The sequence below is a fragment of the Cheilinus undulatus genome, linkage group 6 (assembly GCF_018320785.1).
Source record: "Cheilinus undulatus linkage group 6, ASM1832078v1, whole genome shotgun sequence".
Classification (NCBI taxonomy): domain Eukaryota; kingdom Metazoa; phylum Chordata; class Actinopteri; order Labriformes; family Labridae; genus Cheilinus; species Cheilinus undulatus.
Window position 1 is genome coordinate 8,601,975 of NC_054870.1, and position 18,464 is coordinate 8,620,438.

At 39.3% G+C, this 18,464-nt stretch overlaps 1 protein-coding gene across 2 annotated transcripts in view; it reads right to left on the minus strand.

The window, feature by feature from the left end:
* Positions 1 to 18,464, minus strand: part of thada (THADA armadillo repeat containing) — a 200,325-nt gene that overhangs the window by 133,205 nt on the left and 48,656 nt on the right. For both annotated transcript variants that reach the window (XM_041789514.1, XM_041789513.1), the window contains exons 25-27: positions 17,658 to 17,780; positions 16,961 to 17,052; positions 2,098 to 2,187 (exon numbers count right to left, since the gene is read on the minus strand). In XM_041789514.1, coding sequence (XP_041645448.1) covers positions 2,098 to 2,187; positions 16,961 to 17,052; positions 17,658 to 17,780 — 305 coding nt within the window. The remainder of the gene's footprint in view (positions 1 to 2,097; positions 2,188 to 16,960; positions 17,053 to 17,657; positions 17,781 to 18,464) is intronic.

Genomic DNA, 18,464 nt, shown 5'->3' on the forward strand with positions numbered 1-18,464 from the left:
CATGTTCAGTTTTATTTTATTTATTTTTTTAAGATTTATTTTTGGGCCTTTATCAAATATAGGAGGACAGTGGATAGAATCAGAAACAGGGAGGAGAGCAGTGAGAGACGTGGGAAATGGTGCCACAGGCCGGATTCGAACCCGGGCCACCCGAGTCCATGGTGTGCGCCTTAACCACTCAACTACTGGCGCACCCCCATGTTACTCGATGTATGCTTCTGACCATGATGGAGATCAGGGTTGTTACAAGAAGCAAGCAAACTATGGCTTCAAAAGACTACATGGATAAACGGACAATCCGAAGTAACGCTAGCCCAAGTGGCTTCCCAACTCCTGATTATTGAGAGGAAGACTTATCCAGAGACACTATAGGGAGTATTCTGAACAAACTCAGATAGTTTAGAGCAGTGGCTCTCAACTGGTAGAGCCTAGGGACCAACCATCAATGTCCCAATGAAAAATTGCGACCCAAATTTCTGGTCTTTCAGGTATATCTAATGAAAATATCAATTCAATGAATTTTTTTTTTAAAGATTTATTTTAGGCCTTTTTGCCTTTATTTGATAGGACAGTGGATAGAGTCGGAAAGGGGGTAGAGAGCGGGGAGAGACATGCAGGAAATAGTGCCACTATTAGTGCCTGCATATATGGCATGTGCCTTAACCACTCGACTACCGGCGCACCAGTTTTATTGACATTTTTAACGTAATTTTATTTCCAGGAACAAATTTGCGACCCACTGAAAAGGGCTCCACGAACCACTTTTGGGTCTTGACCCAAAGTTTAAAAACCACTGGTTTAGAGGGGACAACAAACTGCAACAAGCAGAGATTAAACAAGAACTTTACAGAAGCAACTACCAACTGGAAGCAGCGAAAGATGGACTGAAGAAGCAGTATCAGCCTTACAGGCTGCAGCCACAATGTTAAAATGGCTAACAGCACATAACATGTTAAAAGTATGCTACAATGATCAATGTCTGTTTGCTGCTAACTGCTTCTGGGTCACAAATGTCATCAGAGGTCACACACATCCACCGTGCTCTGCCACTGCCATTAACACGCCAAGTGTTGCATAAAGTAGGTCACCAGGGTGTGAAGTTTGCCTTCTGTGCATTTTCAGTAAGCCTGAACACCACGGACACTCCACAGGTGCAGATGGGTGGGAAGTGTGAGATGAGATGATCATACTTTCAAATGTTTCTCCTGAACATGCTGCAGCTGTGGGGGCTCTCTGTGCTCATCTTTTCCTCTGTGTTTCTTTCAGGAGAATTTGATGAGGATGGAGGGAATTATACAGCACAAAATATATATTTACATGAACTCAAAGTACAATCTTAGAGATTCAAATCTCATTTCTACAATCTGTCATATATTGTGGCCTATTTTGGGAGTGCACTTGTACGAAACCACTAACAACAGCTCTCCCTCCTGCCGTCCCCGCTCTGTGTTACTGAAGTACGATGTGGTTGCTCCGTTTGGGTGGCTCGACACACACTATGTGGGAAGTCAGGGAGCCCAGATCTGGTTCCGTGGGAAATTTGTGAATGTTTTAACAAGGGTCGAAAGGAGTGAGGGGGATTGTGAAAGAGCCGGTCTGAGAGAGGAGCCAATTAATTGGATCCATATTAAGATAAGGTCGCCCAGGGAGCTGTTGGACGACGCAAATGCTTTTAAAAAGGGAGTCTGAGCCTAGAAAGATAAGGCCAATGAACCTCAGTAGACTCAACTCAATACTGCAAAAACACTGAACCAAATGTGGACACGACATCTAATTTATCCGCTCGTTAAGTCAGACGCTGTGAGCAAATAGTCTGTCAGCTGAGAACACTCAGGCCCACACAAGGACTCAATCTAGTGGATAAGAGAAAATAGTTCATGTTCTCACTTCAGCAGAGATGGTTTTAAAGCTCAGAAAAGGCTGCCTCAATTCTGCACAAGGCACAAAAACACCTCTGTAAAATCAGCTTACAGAAGCAAAACAATCTGTCTTCTTTGGATTTATGTGGGTCAAATTAAAACTTTAAAGGGATCAAGAAGGTGTGAAAAGTCATGGCATGAGTGTGCATGTGTTTGTGAGGATTAAGAAACAGCTTACCTTTCCACCGTGGCTGCAGCCTCCTCCAGCTGGTTCAGAAGAAACGGGTAGAGAGCAGGAAAACGAGTGAAAAACTCTCGACCCGTCATCCTGCAAGGGTAAGAGACAAAGAGACAGAAAAGTCAGAATATTTAAACAGTAATTTAAAAAAAAACTACAGCATTTACCACCAGATAATATAGAATCGAAATCACTCTGCTTTTCAGAAGGGCAAAAAATCTTTTGTAGGATATAAAATCTGATGCTTTCAGTTCAAAGAACTCCTAAGATAGTGGCTGTCAACTGTTAAATTGGGTCATGGGTCTGTATTCAGTGGCTGTGAATTTGTGCCTGAGAAAATATAATTGCTTCAATAAGTCAATAATTGAAGTATGGAAGCCATTAGTGGACATCCTTTCATTTAATTTACTTTACACCATTTTGCTGTCACAGCAGGACAATTTTGGTTGTTTTCTGAAGAATTCAACTTAGGTATCTTTCTTGGAATAACAGTTGGTTTTCCTGTGATAATGTGCTGTTTTATTGAGATATAGAAAATAGAGTAAATGTACGCAAGGTGCGCCAGGCAGAAATGCTCTGCAAGCAGAGATGCTTGTGCTCCAAACTGCATGCATGTCCTTCCAAGGCTTCTGTAATGATACGGTTCTTGAACATACAGGTGCATTTAAAAAAAAATTACAATGTCGTGTAATAGCAATTTTTTCCTGTGATTTACTTCAGAAAGTTAAATTTCCATACATTCTAGATACATCTGATACAAAAGTTAAAGATGTTTTTTGTTTAATCTTGATGATTATGGCTCACAGCTCACAAAAATCAAAAATCAACTATCTCCCAATACTAAAATATTGCAAAAAAGCAATGTGCAAAGGTTTCGTGCGCTTTCATTCTCACACTGTTGTTCAGTGCATACTACTGAAATCGTGGGTTAAACTGCTGACTTCACAAAGTCCAGGGGACAGTCATTGACACCCCTCCATAAGGAGGGTATGCCACAGAATGTCATCGCTGAAAGGGCAGGCTGTTCTTAGAGTGCATTATCAAAACATATTCATTAAAGTTGCCTGGAAGGTAAAAGTACGGTAAGAAAAGGTGCACAACCCCCTTTATACTTCCATCTAGTCAGAAACTTTAGAGGGATACTGATTTATTTTCCCCAAAGGACTTTGCACCTGCCCATGGTGAAGCCAAAACTACCACAAACTGGTTTGCTTGACTATGGTGTTACTGTATTCGAACTGGTCTGACTTGAACCCCATAGAGAATCTCTGGGGAAATGCCAAGAAGAAGTTGAGCGACATCAGACTGAACAATGCAGACAAGCTCAAGGGTGCCATCAGAGCAACCTGGGCTTCATAACATCCTAACTGTGCCATGGACAGATTGGTTCCATGCCACATCACAAAGATACATAATCTGTCCAAAAGGAGCCCCAACCAAGTACTGAGTGCATAAATCTGCAGATTTCCCTGAAGGTCCACAATGCTGTATTTTGGACTAATGTTTTGTGATATTCTAGTATTTTGAGATAGTGGATGCTTGATTTTTGCAAGCTGTAAAAATCAAGATAAAAAAATGTCCTGGAATATTTCACTTTGTATGTGACGTATCTAGTATACTTGGAAGTTTTACTTACAGAATTAAATCATAGGAGAAAAATGACCTTTTTCCTGATATTCTAAAGCATTTGAAAGCAGGAGGTTTGAACTTTTTGTTCAGCTTTTTCTTTATTTTTCTTTTTGTCATCTCTGACTGCAGCTACAAAAGTAAGGCTTATGGCTAATGTTAAGCTATTCTGTGTTGTCATTGAAAAGTTATCTATCTTTCAGATAAATGCCTTTAGAAAACCACACAGAAAGTTCTGCTTTTTCCTTTTAAATTATTTTAGATTTCATGCTAGAAACCCTGCACCCCTTATTTTTTCTTTACCTTAAGCAGATGGAAAAAAAATGAATTTGCAAACCTGACATGAACATACAGTAAGTCTGGGCTGAGAAGTAATTATGCACAACCAGAAAGTGTGCAATAAGAAAAATACATAAGTGTTAAGTTAAAATTGCATCAAAGGTTATCTATCTGATGGTTTTATCTAACACATGACTCCTGGTGACAGTGAATAAATAAACATATGTTTTCAGGGTTTTACTTAAAATATATTTATCAAATTTCTCAGATTGGTTGCCTGATAGTTTGTTTATATTAGAACTGAAGTAACAACATCAACCATGGTGCAGAAAGAGTGGTTAGCTGGTGTAGTGAAGCCTGACAGAGGCCAGATCTAATTCCAAACCCTCTGAAAATAAACAAACTGCTGCTACAAATAAACACTGATGCTCTGTATAATATAAACTTCATCATGTGCCCTGGTCATGTGTGTTTTTGGTTATGAATTCACACATACACACACTCATGCCTGTCAATAAAATGCGAAACGTTATTTTTAACGCTGGCGGTCCTGCTGCTTGACTACCATTCAGCCTCAAGGTCAATAAAGTTTTTATTTAACTCTGAGCATCTAAATCAAGTCTCTGCTCCAGGGGAGAGGTCTGTGCTGCAGCCACACCATCATGAGACCAAATACTCATACACATTTACACACAAACACACACACTGCCTGGCACAGTTTCAAGCAGGAGGCTCTGCAGGAGTGTGAGTCATGTGTTTAGACTCCTAAACCTCCTTTAAGAGTGAATATGACACACTACTGACCTCCTGGGACCTTGCACACACCACCACACAGTCAAAGAGAGAAAGCTTAATGTTTAAAACACACAGCTAATACACAGAACTAATAACAAGCGCAAATAAGATCAAGGATCACTTTGCTGCCCTGGAGGTCTGTGGAGCAGGTTAGACAGGGTAAAAGCAGTAGAGGTCAAAGAGGAGGAGTCGGAATAAAGAAGTGACAAGAGGACAGAAGAGAGGAAATCATAGTGATATCTGTTTTGACAGTATGGCCAAAAAAATTTATAATCCCCTGGCAATTGATACTGGGTAATCTCTTTTTTTGGCGATCATAAATGCAAGCAAAATGCTGTTAACTGTCTAAATGACAAAAAAATATGGTGGAACAGTTCATAGCAGTCAGTTTGTACCTCAGTTTTAGGGTCACATTTCACTGGAGGTTCAATTCAAAGGGAAAAGACAACTTAAGGCGACCCTACACCTCACAACTTTTCCTCCAATTTCAAAGTCACAGACAAATTCCAAAGTCGGGGTAAAATCATGGGAGTCTTGCTAAAGTCGCAGCCCTTAGGTGTAAGGTGGTCATGAGACTCAATTTTAGCTGTTTTAAGGTGGTCTTTCTTTAGTTTTGGTGTTACGATAATATCAATCGTGTTTGATATTAGCGTCAGTCTTTGGTCTGGTCGAATGCAAATTGTGTTTCTCAGTGATGTGACCGTCAGTGAGAAACAGTGGTGTTTCCGTGGTGACACTACTTGTGTTTTCATATGGTACTTTTATTCGGAAGTGTTAGTTCAACGGTTGTTGCTGTAACATGCAAAGTTGTTTCGATGTTTAACTTTCCTTTCGTTTCTACTTGATGTAAATGATTTAAAAACATCAGATCATAAGAGATGTTAACACGAATGCGATCTCCATCTTCCTCTACATCTTGTTCTCTGCTCAAAAAGTGTTGTTGTGAATTTCCGCCAGAAGCATGATGGGAAATAATCTAAAAAGGAATCATATTCTAGTAATGCAAGGTCAATTGTAAATGAGCGTAGCAGCAGCACCTCACCCCTGTGCTTGCAAATGCTGTGGCTTCACATATATTCTGTTAAAAGCACTGTGTGTGCTGCAGTTAATTAAAATCACAACAGCTTAGCTTTTTTTTTTTTTAATGGAAGTGACATTTACTGGGCTTATAATATTAACTTAACTTTGAACATTGTTAGAAAAGGTTAGTGATGTTTAAGTGGCACTATAACAAGCAACAAGTTCACTGCAAAATTTACAAAGGGCTGTGTGAGATAAAATAAGGAGGAGGTCCAGATTGTAATCTAAAAGTTCTGATAAATCAAGTCCATGATAATCCACATCAATATGATGTGTCAGTGTCTTTGCACAGAGACAAAAATGTCTGTCAGAAAACCTAGAACAGATCTGTTCTGTTTATACGATGATATGGAAACCTGCAAAAACAAAACAAGCACAACAAGTAACCCTGTAAACTGGGAACTTCCAGCTGATTGTGTCCGGGCTGTGTTTGTATTAGTTTACTCATTAAACTGACTGTAGATGTCCTCACAGAAGCCCTTAAATTTGGTAAGGAGGCTGAACCATTGGGATCGTGTATCTCCTGGGCCCAGACAAGGATCCAGGCATTTGGGATTTCAGATGTTTCCATTGATACTGTGTCTGTGGATGGTGAAAGAGTGAAAGTTGAGTAGTTGCCCCTATTTTGGCTGTGTAATCCATCAACTTGCTAACCTTGAAGCCGAGATCAACAATAGACTTGCTCTCTTGCACAGGGTGATGGGTTCGCTGGTTAGGACAGTGTGGCACTTATGGTTTCAGAGCATGTGGAGGAAAGTCAGTCTTTCAGTCCATAGCTCTCCTTGTCTTACTCTTGTGAGGCCTGGATCCCGACAAATGGTCAGAGATGCCAGCTGGACTCCTTTGTGAGGGCTTCTCTTTGTAGCATTTTTGGGTATCTTTGGCAAGACCATGTATCTAATAGTGGCATGCTCAGGACAGCAGAGATGGGAAGGATAGGCTGCTGGATGCAGGAGTTGCAGCTATGCTTCTACAGGCACATTGTGAGCTTTCCCAGGCCTGATCTAGCTCACTGCATACCAGGTGCCTAGGACCAAATGGGTTGGACCAGGCCTCATGGAGTGGTCAGCTGGGAGAATGCCTGGAGAGATTAGACATACGCCTGGCTCAGGTCCAGACGATGGCCATCAAGGAGGCTGGAGTGGTACAGGACCAAGGCTGACAAGGGAAAAACTGGCCAAACTGGTCTACCACTACCTGACTTGACTTTTACTTTAAATTTACTGTTGTGTTTGAGTTACACTTTTGTTTCTGTTAAAGATCAAGTCAAATATTACAAAAATATTCTGCTTAAAAGTACCACTGAAAAACGAGTAAATACTGTCGGAATAAACACGTGTTACTTCTTTTCTCCCAGGCAGATATCAGAGGAGACATGTTGGCACGACTTGTGGCTGGCTTTTGCTTCCTCATTTCCACAAACTCATCTTCACTTAGACTTTGTCATGTACAGCAGCACATGCAGAGCAGACTGAGGAGTTGACGCAAGCTGGAGATAAATCTGGAGGGTCTGGTTGGAATGCGGAGAGCAACCTTTGCTGTCAGCATTGTTTACAGTTGCATTTATCTCTGCAGTGATATCTGATCAACATCTATGCACGATCCCAGAGTGAGCAGCCAAAGCCTGATCTACAAGCAAACAATACGTCTGGATTCAAGTAGTGTGTAAAGCACACAGCTGTGATTCCCACAGACAGAGAGAGGAGACGTCTCCACACACATACACACAGCGCTGTAAATAAATGGTTTGTGTGAGAGGAAAGCGTGTTTACACTTCAGCCTGAGCAGAAACACACACAGTCAGATATTAAAGTGGACAAGCTGTCACAATGCATTCCCTGCCTCCAGAGATCACAACCGTAACATCACGGTAATAACACACACCAGACGTACAAATGCACAAATGCAATAACACACTTTTATAAATGAGTTGCAGCTTTCCTTCTCACACAAAGACTCCTCCATTAGAGCACCAGTTCAACACAAAGAGACTGATGCAAAAAAATGACGACTCCTTTACTCGACTTTGGGGTTATGCAAAGGACTTGAATACTTGTTTATTGTGATGCTGTTTACTAGATTAACATCAAATGCTTTAATAAATCTACGTATTGTAAACATAAAGTCGTATATTTTCAATAAGAGTTTAAGACATTGGAAAATAAAAAATATTACTCCAACAACGGGGAACATAACTACACTTTTCTTCAAACTCCAGAAGATATTAAAATTATTTTTTCAATAAAACATCTACACCTTGGAAGCTATTCAATCAGGTGCATAACAACAAATATCCTAACATTTTGTTCAGTCTTGTTTGCACCTAAATACTGCACTATCAGTTTCCCAAAAACCCTTAAACATTCTATTCTAACCCTTTTCCTAAGTGCAATAGTACGCTGCTATTTGTGTTTTTCTATGACAACTTTAATACATTTTTTCAATGATTTTTTTTTCCTTTTCGCTGCTCTTACTGCAAGGAGGCTATCTAGATGTATTTACTTTGCATAGGCAAAGTTTGTGAAGGTTTGTATATCAGATCCCTTGTGTTGTCCCACAAGGGTCCATACTTGGTCTTATTGTATTTATTTCTTATATCTAGAGATCCAACGGCATTGTTAATTTCGAGGTCCACTGACAAATGACGCTTTCAAATAATAGGTCTTTGGGTCAAAAAGCCGTTTTTTTGGAGCAGAGCGAACTACAGTTCCCATTGCCCCTTCCCCATAGCGTCATTTTTTTCCAAGTTTTCATTTGTTGTTTATTGGCGTATTATCATACCACAAGATTTGGATACTGCTGCATCCCTACTTATATCAATAATCTAATTAAAACAATACAGATACAAAATTTCATTTTTATGCAGATTATATGGTTATAAACAGTATGTGTACTTCTCCGTCATCCTGAAAAGTACATCTAATCAGTTTTTCATATTTGACCATGAAAACATCAGACTTTTCCCAACAGGTCACATTTTCTGCCCAATAAAAAAATCTCTTCTCTTAATCAGCAGTCAGGTGTGCTAACTTAGGAACAGATAAAATGTCTGTCACTGATATCTGTTCATGCCTACATTATTTGCTGATAGTCACTGCTTGTCAAAAGTAGAGTACTGACTTATACAGGTGTTAAACCGATCTGGCTGTGTATTCCTTGTTAGCTGAAAAATGTCTTTTAGTCAACATAATAATCGTCTAACATAAAAACTGGCTGTCTCCCATAAAAAATATACAGTGCTTAACAAATTTATTAGATCACCACCCAAAGTAAGGTTTATGCCACAGCTGCATCATGAAGTGCTTTAATGCGGACTCTTTCATTTTCAGTGAGCTCTCCACATTTTACCATTTTGAACAGGAATGAGGAATTTCAAACTGAATTCACCTTCTTATACCCAAATTTGAGCCGCCTCACTGGGATTCTCTGAAAAGTCAGAAATTAATCAAGCATAACATTCAACCACTAAAACTAAGCAATTTTCTTTCTGTTCAGGAATGCAAGTAAATAACTATAATTTGATATATAAATCAAGAAATAACAATGTGCTTTACATTTTTTCAGTGTTTTTGTAAATCAGTAAATTTGAAAATTCATGGATAACAATAATAATTATATTTTAGCATTGAAAATATCATTTGGGTTAAAGAGCTTCTACATATTGGTGTATTAACCATTGCAGAAACATAAAAAAGGATTTTGGTTATTACCAATGCTGTTAATTTAGGGCAGCTGTGGCATAAACCTTACTTTGGGTGGTCTAATAAATCTGTTAAGCACTGTATATATTTCTTTTGTTGGAAGAAGGAAACTGTTATCAGTAATGGATTTTTACAGTAAATGATTACAGTGGTATTTACAGTATATGCATGCTACATCAACCTGGGTGAAAATTTTGGACTCAGTGTACCACACCACCTTGTGATTTGTCTCTTTTCTTGGTTTCCGCACACATCACTGTGTTTTGTATGTGGCAGCAGAGTGAAAATCAGAGTGGAAAAAGATGAGATAAACAGTAGCAGCCTTGGCTCAGCTCAGACAGAGGCCTTCAGACAATCAGCCAATAGAAACACAGGGAAAAGAAGCAGGCAGAGAGGAGCCCTGTGAAACTTTAGCCTGGATTATCTGAGAGCTAACAAACCACCACTGCGCTCGATATAGACCTCCGAAGAGATGTCAGAGTCCTGCAGACACACAGAACAAACATCTATTGTCCCTGTTTGACTGAATGAGTTCCCATTATGGATCTTTATATCGGGTCAAAAAACAAGATATCAATTAAACCTGCACAAAATGGAAATTATGATACAATAAATTGTGTAAATGTGCTGTACAGTTTTTTTTCTGAAGTTTGGTATGATTTTTTTAACAAACATTATATATAAGTGGACTTCACTACTATGACTTCACTAATTGGTAATGGACTACTGTTTGAATAGGGTTTGCAATATTTTGATGCTTTCATTCTTTTGATATTATAGAAAATATATGTCATCCCAATGAGCCTCTAAGTCAGGAAACACACAGCTATTTATTAAAGAGGTCATAGTGGCAGTTGGTAAATGGTGTAAAATTGGTTAACAGAATTTAAATAATGTTCACAGTGCTCACACCACCAGCATTTGATCCTCTTTGCTCGTTAATATCCTGAACTAAATATTGTTTCTCAATGCTTCAGTTTTACTGTATGTAAGTATATCCTGACACAGCCTACATACAACTTAATTCCAGTTTTCTATGTCAAAATAGAGTGAAGCTCTGTTACAACAAGATGATATCAGTGCTATCAGTTTAGTGTTGTTTGCATCAGATTTAAAAGCATTGCAGCAGCAAGGGAGAAGCCATTAACCACAACTAGAGTGGCTACTAGTAGAAGGCGGCATTGCAGTTGAGACAGAGCATTTGACTGAGACCATGGCCCTGCAGTGATAAAACATTTCAATCAATAGTTTAACTGACTAGTAATTTGAGTGCCAAATTCAGGCATCCCTACAGGCAGCCAATTAGCTTTTTAAGGGGAACCCAGTTGTATGAAGCTCAGTATTAGTTCATGCTACTAATCCCTGCTTTTACTGATGCCAATGCACTATGCTGCTGCTGCTGCTGGCAAAGTTTAACCCCCCACCCCCAGTCCCTCCTTCATAGCATAAGGCTTGTTGCACCCTCAATTTCAGATTCGCTTTTGCTTTTGAACTCATTCTATTTTATTTAATATGCATTATCAGATATGCATCTACCCATATGGGGGTTTCTAGCCATGCTCTCCCTGGAAAGTCAGAGCATGCTGCTTGACTAACCCAGGGAGCATCTTTAGAGCAGAGCCTTCTCTGCCAAGAAGAACTTTACATCAATTTTGCAATAAAATGGTAACATGTATGACGAGAGTGTTCCTGCCTGAATTAAAGGAAGACTTAAAAACTGCAGCCCCCATTTACAAAAAGGGGTTGTGTAGTTTGGATCGAGTATACTACTGCATTTAAGTAATGTCAGTAATTGTGTTTGCAGCAGAGCAACTGGGGTGATGATTGATCAATGTTAGCCTGATAGACCCACATATAGGTTCATTTATCATTTTGTACAACTGTTCTTGATCAAGAGAGGGTGAAATCAGGAGCATATAGGTACTTGGTACCTTGGTCTTCTGCATCTAGCTTCTTCTTCTGAGCAGTCAGAGTTTGTTTTTTTTTTGTATTTTTTTTTTAGAGATTAGGACTACAAACTTAACTGGAAATGTTTTACTGCGGAACTATATCACTGAAAAGAACATTTTATCATAGGTTTCTATTAAGTCAGACTACTACCACTTAATCACACCCTGCTGGATGTAATGCAGGACTAAGACGGGTCGGTGTGCTGAGAAAAATGTTGCTATCATGTTGAGGATCAGTGGTTTTGTTTTTGAAGTTTAAGTTGTTGGGGCATGTTTAACCTAGCTCAGAAAACAAGGTTATTGTCATCTTCATGTCGCACCAGAGTGATGATAGCATTTGTGAATAGGCTATGCAGGATAGTCACTTCCAAGATGTCATCATGACTAGGAGCTCTTTGGCAATTGATAAAACATAATTCATGTTCAGTTTGAAGTGTTCTTAAATGTATTTTGTTTTTATCAATCCGTTTTCATCTTAATCATTGAATTTCAAAGAACCTAAATATGTGGAAAACACAGAAAACTGGCATATCACCTTTGCAATGTAAGTACAGAAATACAAAAACAAAGAAAGACTCGAAATCAGCCAACAAAACCTAACCCTTGATAAAGCATCAAGTATCACACTGGTTATTATATAATTCACTGGCGCCTGTTACAGTGCTGCACCTTTATGGATTCAGCACATCATAAAGCATGTGTGGAAAAATGAAACAGTTGGCCCAGGTCTGCTATCAGTTTCATTATCAGGTTTCCAAATACTTTGATGGATGTTTGACATAAACTGGGAGAACTTTATAATTTAAGACTCTTTTCCAGAAACCTCGGCAACAGACCACAATTTGTCAAACAGTCTATGACAGCAGAGTACAACCAAACAGCCGATAACCCTCCAACTAAAACTAGGACAGTTCAAATTAAACAGATTTCTCACCATCACTTCATCTTATAAACATTCAATCCTACAAAATTCAGACATCGGCAAACCGACAGCGTCTCAACCTTGATTATTATTGGCACAATAGAGCACGTTTGTAGGTTAGTGGCTTTTAGTGCTGCAGGAGTTTCTGGTTACACAAATGTTTTTGACCCATAAATGTATTCAGATAAATATTTCTTCCAATAGTCAATCATCAAAAAGACTTTGAGTCTTATTGCGCTTTTGATCGCTTCTACAAGTAAGAATCATATTCTCCTGATTGTCTCAATGCCACGCACCCAGTAATGTTAATCAGTGGGTGGTCTTTGCAAGCCATCTGCTGCTTACTGTCATAATTGCATAAAATATGAAAAGCTGCTGATGTTGTTGTCAAATTTAGATAGTGCTCTCTTGCTCTCTTTCACTCGAGGCAGCCACTGTCTAAATATATAACTGAAAATCTGTGACTTTTAAAGCATCAGTGGTTTTCTTTGGTGTGTTGTAAAAAAAAGAATCAAAAAGTCTAAAAGTTTCTGACAATCTCATGGAACACAGCGTAGGGATACAACCAACAACTACTTCAAAAGTCAACAAATATTCAGTACATTTACTTAATGGCTCTTAATGATGTTATATGTCATGAAAAATGTAAATTCAAGCAATACATTTGTGTTGGCTTTGAACAAAAACAGGGATAATGTGGGTCAGATGATTGTGTTTTGGGTAGCAGAGTAATGTTCATCGTATGTTTAAATTAATAAAGTTACATGTAAGTTAAATATTAATATCACAAGAGTTTGCTCTACTTTTCACTTTTAGGGTAAGAGAAGAAAAAGAGACGAAAGGGAGAGAATAAAAAGATGTGAGAGGGAGAGAAAAGATAGTGTTTTGGGGAAAATCCTCCATGAGAAATTGAGAATGTTATGCAACAACTCACTGAGTGACCGTCTGGCAGACAAAAATATTGAAATCCGGCTGAAAACTTTGCCAATGACTGAAATGAGTAAATCTTGAATAATTACATATTATACATTCTGTTACCTAAGATAATCTTTTACAGGTTCAGGTAATAAAGAGGCTGAAACAAACAAAACTGCCGATCGTTCAGTGACATACAGTAACCACCACTGCAGCGGGTGGGACAAGGCGAGTCCAGGGTGGGGCAGATACTTGTAATTGACTCTACCTATGACCAATTCTCAGATGAAGGGAAATGTATTTAACCCAGAATCATGTCATGCAGAATAGTATGGACCGCTGTGGGCTGATGGCAAGAGTACCATCTTAATTCATTGTAGCTGAGTGTTCATGCTTGGGCCGACTTGGCAAATCAGCAGTAGTGTGAGAAGAGCCATGTATGAGCGAGCACTATACCAAACTTTCCACAGTGGACACTTTTGTCTTTCTTCAGGACTATTCCAAAGAACCATGATGGTTGGATCTACTGTTTTAGTGGTGGTTACAGTTGATATCATCAGTTTATGAGCACTTGTAATGTACAATTGATGGTAAGTGTTAAGGTGGTGTCTAGTTAACAGAGCACTGGTTAGTTTTTTGTTTGGACAATTTGTTGGTGCTGTCAGTGGATGGTGTTTGGCTGTCTTAAGCTGCTAAGTTATGGTAGCAGGTTATGTGTTAATGGGCTAACTTAGAGCTAACAGAGCTAATGTGAAGCTAAGTGCTGTTGCTCTAAAGTAGGCGTTTTTGACTAAGTGCAAGGAACATCTCAGGGGTTCCTTATGCTTGTTTAGGCAACTTACACAAAGAAAAATACAGGAATGTGTTGTCGCAGTCATTTCCAATGTCTGATCATGAGTAATATGTGTCTAACAGGCTGTAGCAACAGGGTAACAATAACCCTGTTTTAGTGTCGGGTCGGTTTCTACTATCTTGATCTCGGGTCAGGTTTGGAAATAGAAATCTGTCCCCAGTCTTGTTTTAGCTCAGACATTGAGCTGCATCACAGTTTGTATATGTTTTATTGCTGTTAAATGCCAGTTATTAGCATTGCCATTCAAAGTAAATGTCTGGAGTTTGTTCTAAATGGCCTAAATTCTATAGAATTATCAGCCATCTTGGCTGCTTCACATATTGAGTGACAAAGAACACATTGCTGATCAAGTCATTATGTGCAGGGAGATTACAGCAGTTTCTTGACATTCCCAGGATATAAAAGACAGCAGTCTACTTGCTCAAGGTTAATTTTCCTGAGTTAATGTGAACTTGAAAGTTTACTATGAAGTTTAAAAGACATGGGTGTGCATCTTAACACTGGTTTTAAGATACATTGCAATGATGCACTGGGATGCATCATCAGTGATGTTCCTGGGGTCATTGGGGGTTTCGGGTCTTTCAATATCATACCCCCTCTAAGGGGTATCCAAGGGTCTCCACTCTTTATCTAAAGCCACCTAGTGGCTTTTTCTGCGGCTTCTGTAATGGTGTGTATGGCTCTCCAGTGTTGTCAGGGCTTTGCAGAGGGATTGCCCCAGGAAGCCTCGGCAGCCCACCTCAATGTTGAGGCAGCGTACCCGCCACCCATATTTCTGTACTCGTCCACAAGCTCCTGGTATTTGCTGATTTTCCTCTCATGGGTCTCCTCCATACCTTTCTCCTATGGCACGTTGAGTTCCCATATGATGATGTTCTTGGTGGAATCTGAGAAGATGACCAGGTCTGGACGGAGTGCTTTGTCGGTGATGCGTTTGGGGAATTTCAGCTGTCAGCCGAGGTCCACTCTTAGCTGCCAGTCATGGGCTGTGGAGAGCAAAGATGTTTTCACCTGATGAGGTGGTGGGTTCTCCCCGGGTTTGAGGACGCTGATGGAACTCTTCCTGGGGCAGAATTTACTGTCCTTGATGGCTGCGCTGACCACTCCTGCAACTGCATTAATCACCTGGTCACTGCATCAGCAGGAGCGACCATCAGCCAGAGCTTTCAGACAGCTTCTGAGAAGGTTTTGCATGGATCCTCTCCCACCACACTGAGGGCAGGAAGGTGACTCAGCTTTGCCCCATGTGTGGAGATTAGGCAGGCTTGGCAAGGAAAGCAAAGCCTAGACAAGGAACTTGATGCAATGTAAGTCAGACCATCTTTTTTAAGAAAAAGTATTAAGTGTAGGAATCTTCAGAGACCCTAAAGGGACACTGGCAGAAAAACACTTTCTTGTGCTCGTGAGCTGGTACATACAAAAAAGTTTCTGTGCACACAAGATACTTTTGTTTCACAAGAAACTATCTTGTGCTCACCATAAATGATATGTAAGCACAGGATAGTTTCTGGTGAGCACCAAAACTTCTATTTTTATCATTTTAGCCCTCGCCACTTAAAGGGCTCTATGGGAATCTGCCTGTGTAATGTTCAAACATTTGGTTTTATTATATCAAAGCTATTTAGCCACTTTTTTTTTCTAAGAACACATCTAATGTCATTTCTTTCATTTTGTTTTTTTCCAGCCTTACAGCAAAATATTTCTTCAACTAATAGAAACATAACAATGATATTAATTTAAATGACACACTTTTTTACTACTCCAGGGAAAAAAGTGATCATCTATCAGCCTGATATGAAAAGTCTGACGCAGAGACGACCACTTCCTAGGGTAAAATGAACACTTTTAGTACAAAAGGTTCTATTTTTAGCTAATTCTTCCACCCTGAACAGAATATTCTCAAAGTGTTTGACAAACAACATTTTTGTTCTGTGATTATGTTGTGTACAGATGTTGCGTTCAGATGTGTCATCCGTAAACATTTCCCCTCATTAGACCAGATGTTGATCTTTGTGAATGAACATTTTTGTTTTTGAACAAACTTTAATGAAACACATCTGCAACAATAAACCAGCCCTTTTACTGGAGCTGTATTGATTAAAGCTGATGAGAGCAGCACAAACAGGATGGACCCAGTATTTTTTCATGTTGCGATACGGGTGCTGTGAATTTCTATTTTTGATGTGAAACTGCTCTAGTCTTGTTGTTCCTGGGGTTCTTTCTGTACTTGTGATTTAACAGAAGTTCAAATCTCCATCGACAGACAATCAGCAGTCAGTTGAAGCTGCAGCCACAACGGTGTTACACTACCGCCCCCTGGTGGTGTTGCATCATCAATGACGATGCATATGGGCTTCTTGCATCCTTGATTTCATGACTGAAGATGTTTTTTTCTTGATAGTTTCCTTTTTCATAATTTGCAAACAATTTATGTTGTATAGAAATATGTTATTTATTTAGTGTTAGGCTGTCTTTACATAGTTTTGAAAACAAACAAATTATGAAAGTCAGGGTAAATACAGCCAATTCTGAGATAGGCTTTTTCGCTTGAATTGAAAGGACTGGAAAAACCTCACTCTGCAAAAAAGACTAAGTGTTAAATCTTTACAAATTTATTGAAGGCCACATTTGCCCTTAATTGTGACTTTTGGACCTTTTGCTGCCTCACATGACTGATAACCACTGACTCCTTCTTTGCTCCGATGCACATGACAGTGAAGTGAGTGATTGAGAAGAAGCAGACCTGTTCTTTTTCGAGTGCTCGTCTTTCCCCTTCTTCACTCCAAAGATCCTCGTGATGAGAGTGCTGAAGAGTAGCGTGGACGAGTTCCTCACCTGGAGAAAGAAGAAAGGTGGCATAGAGTGAGTGTGTGTAGAAAAACAGAGCAGGTTTCAGTACAGAGCTGAGACATTTTCACTGGAAGTCATATCTCAATACATTTCTGCTGAATGGTGATGCATGCTTATATATCCGAGTAGTTTTTCAGTAAAGAAACAAACTAACAGTTGTCATAAAAAATGAATTGAAAACTGAGAACCCCTACTTTTAATAACCTTTTAACTGAGAATTTAGCCAAATATCATTTATTTTGAATCAACATAAGCTCAACATAAACCACTGTCTCATCCAATATTTCATTTGAAAACTTATTGATACAACTTAAAAACTGAATATAGTGCCAAGCTTTGCTTTTGTATCACAGGAGAAGAAATCAGGGAGCTGACACTTTATAGTCAGCTCTGTTAACATCTGCAGACAGAACTAAAGCGCTGGTTTATTTGATTTGTCTAAAGACGTTTTTTTGTCTTCTTTATGCTTAGGTTTAGAATCTGTATTGTACAGTATGCTGATGTTAATATCACACAGGGATAATGTCCGCTTGTGCCTCAAAATTTCTGAGTATCAATTTGAAATAGACAACACAGCGTTAGAGACTCACAGCCCACACAGGAGAGGTGAATCCAAGCACAGCTGCCTGCAGACCCTCAGAGACGAAGGGAATGATGTTTTCTCCCAGACGCGTGTCTCTGTACAGAGCTCGCAGGATGTTCAGAGCATGGACCTGTGGGAGGCAAACATCAGGAGAGTCGCATTAAAATCCAATCTGTTTAACTCAACTGTTGTACTCATACTCTTGTGTCTTTCTCCAAAAAGGCTGCTGGCTGAAAATACCACAACTTCCATCAACAGTTGTTAATCCACAAACATAATAAAAGTAGACAAATAGAAACAGCAGTGCAGGTCTCATGTAGTCATCATAGATTTCAAAAGCATATAAGCCATTACACAGAAAACACTGCTGACCCCAAACAGCAGATAAAACCCCTTTGCTCCTCCTTCTACTCTTAGTTAATCCACCTTCAAAACTATTTTATTATGATAAGCCATACTTTACAGAAGACTTTTCACCTACTCAGAGGTAGGATTAAGATTTAAGTTGTAACTAAGTCTACGTTGGATCTATCTCAGCTAATGCAAAACCTCAAATGTTAATAGAGCCTTAAATCCATTATACATTAGATCTAGGCTCAAAATTAGACTACAGTGGAACTTATCCAGAGCTGGTGCAACAGTTGCTAGGGATGCACAATATTGGATTTTTGCTGATATCCAACATGCCGATATTGACAGATTCGTTTTAGCCAATACCGATATCGATACCAATACCGATATTTAAATATGTTTTACATAACTAAAAATTCAGTACTTTGAACTAAATTTAAGGTTTGAAGTAAGGTTGGACAAT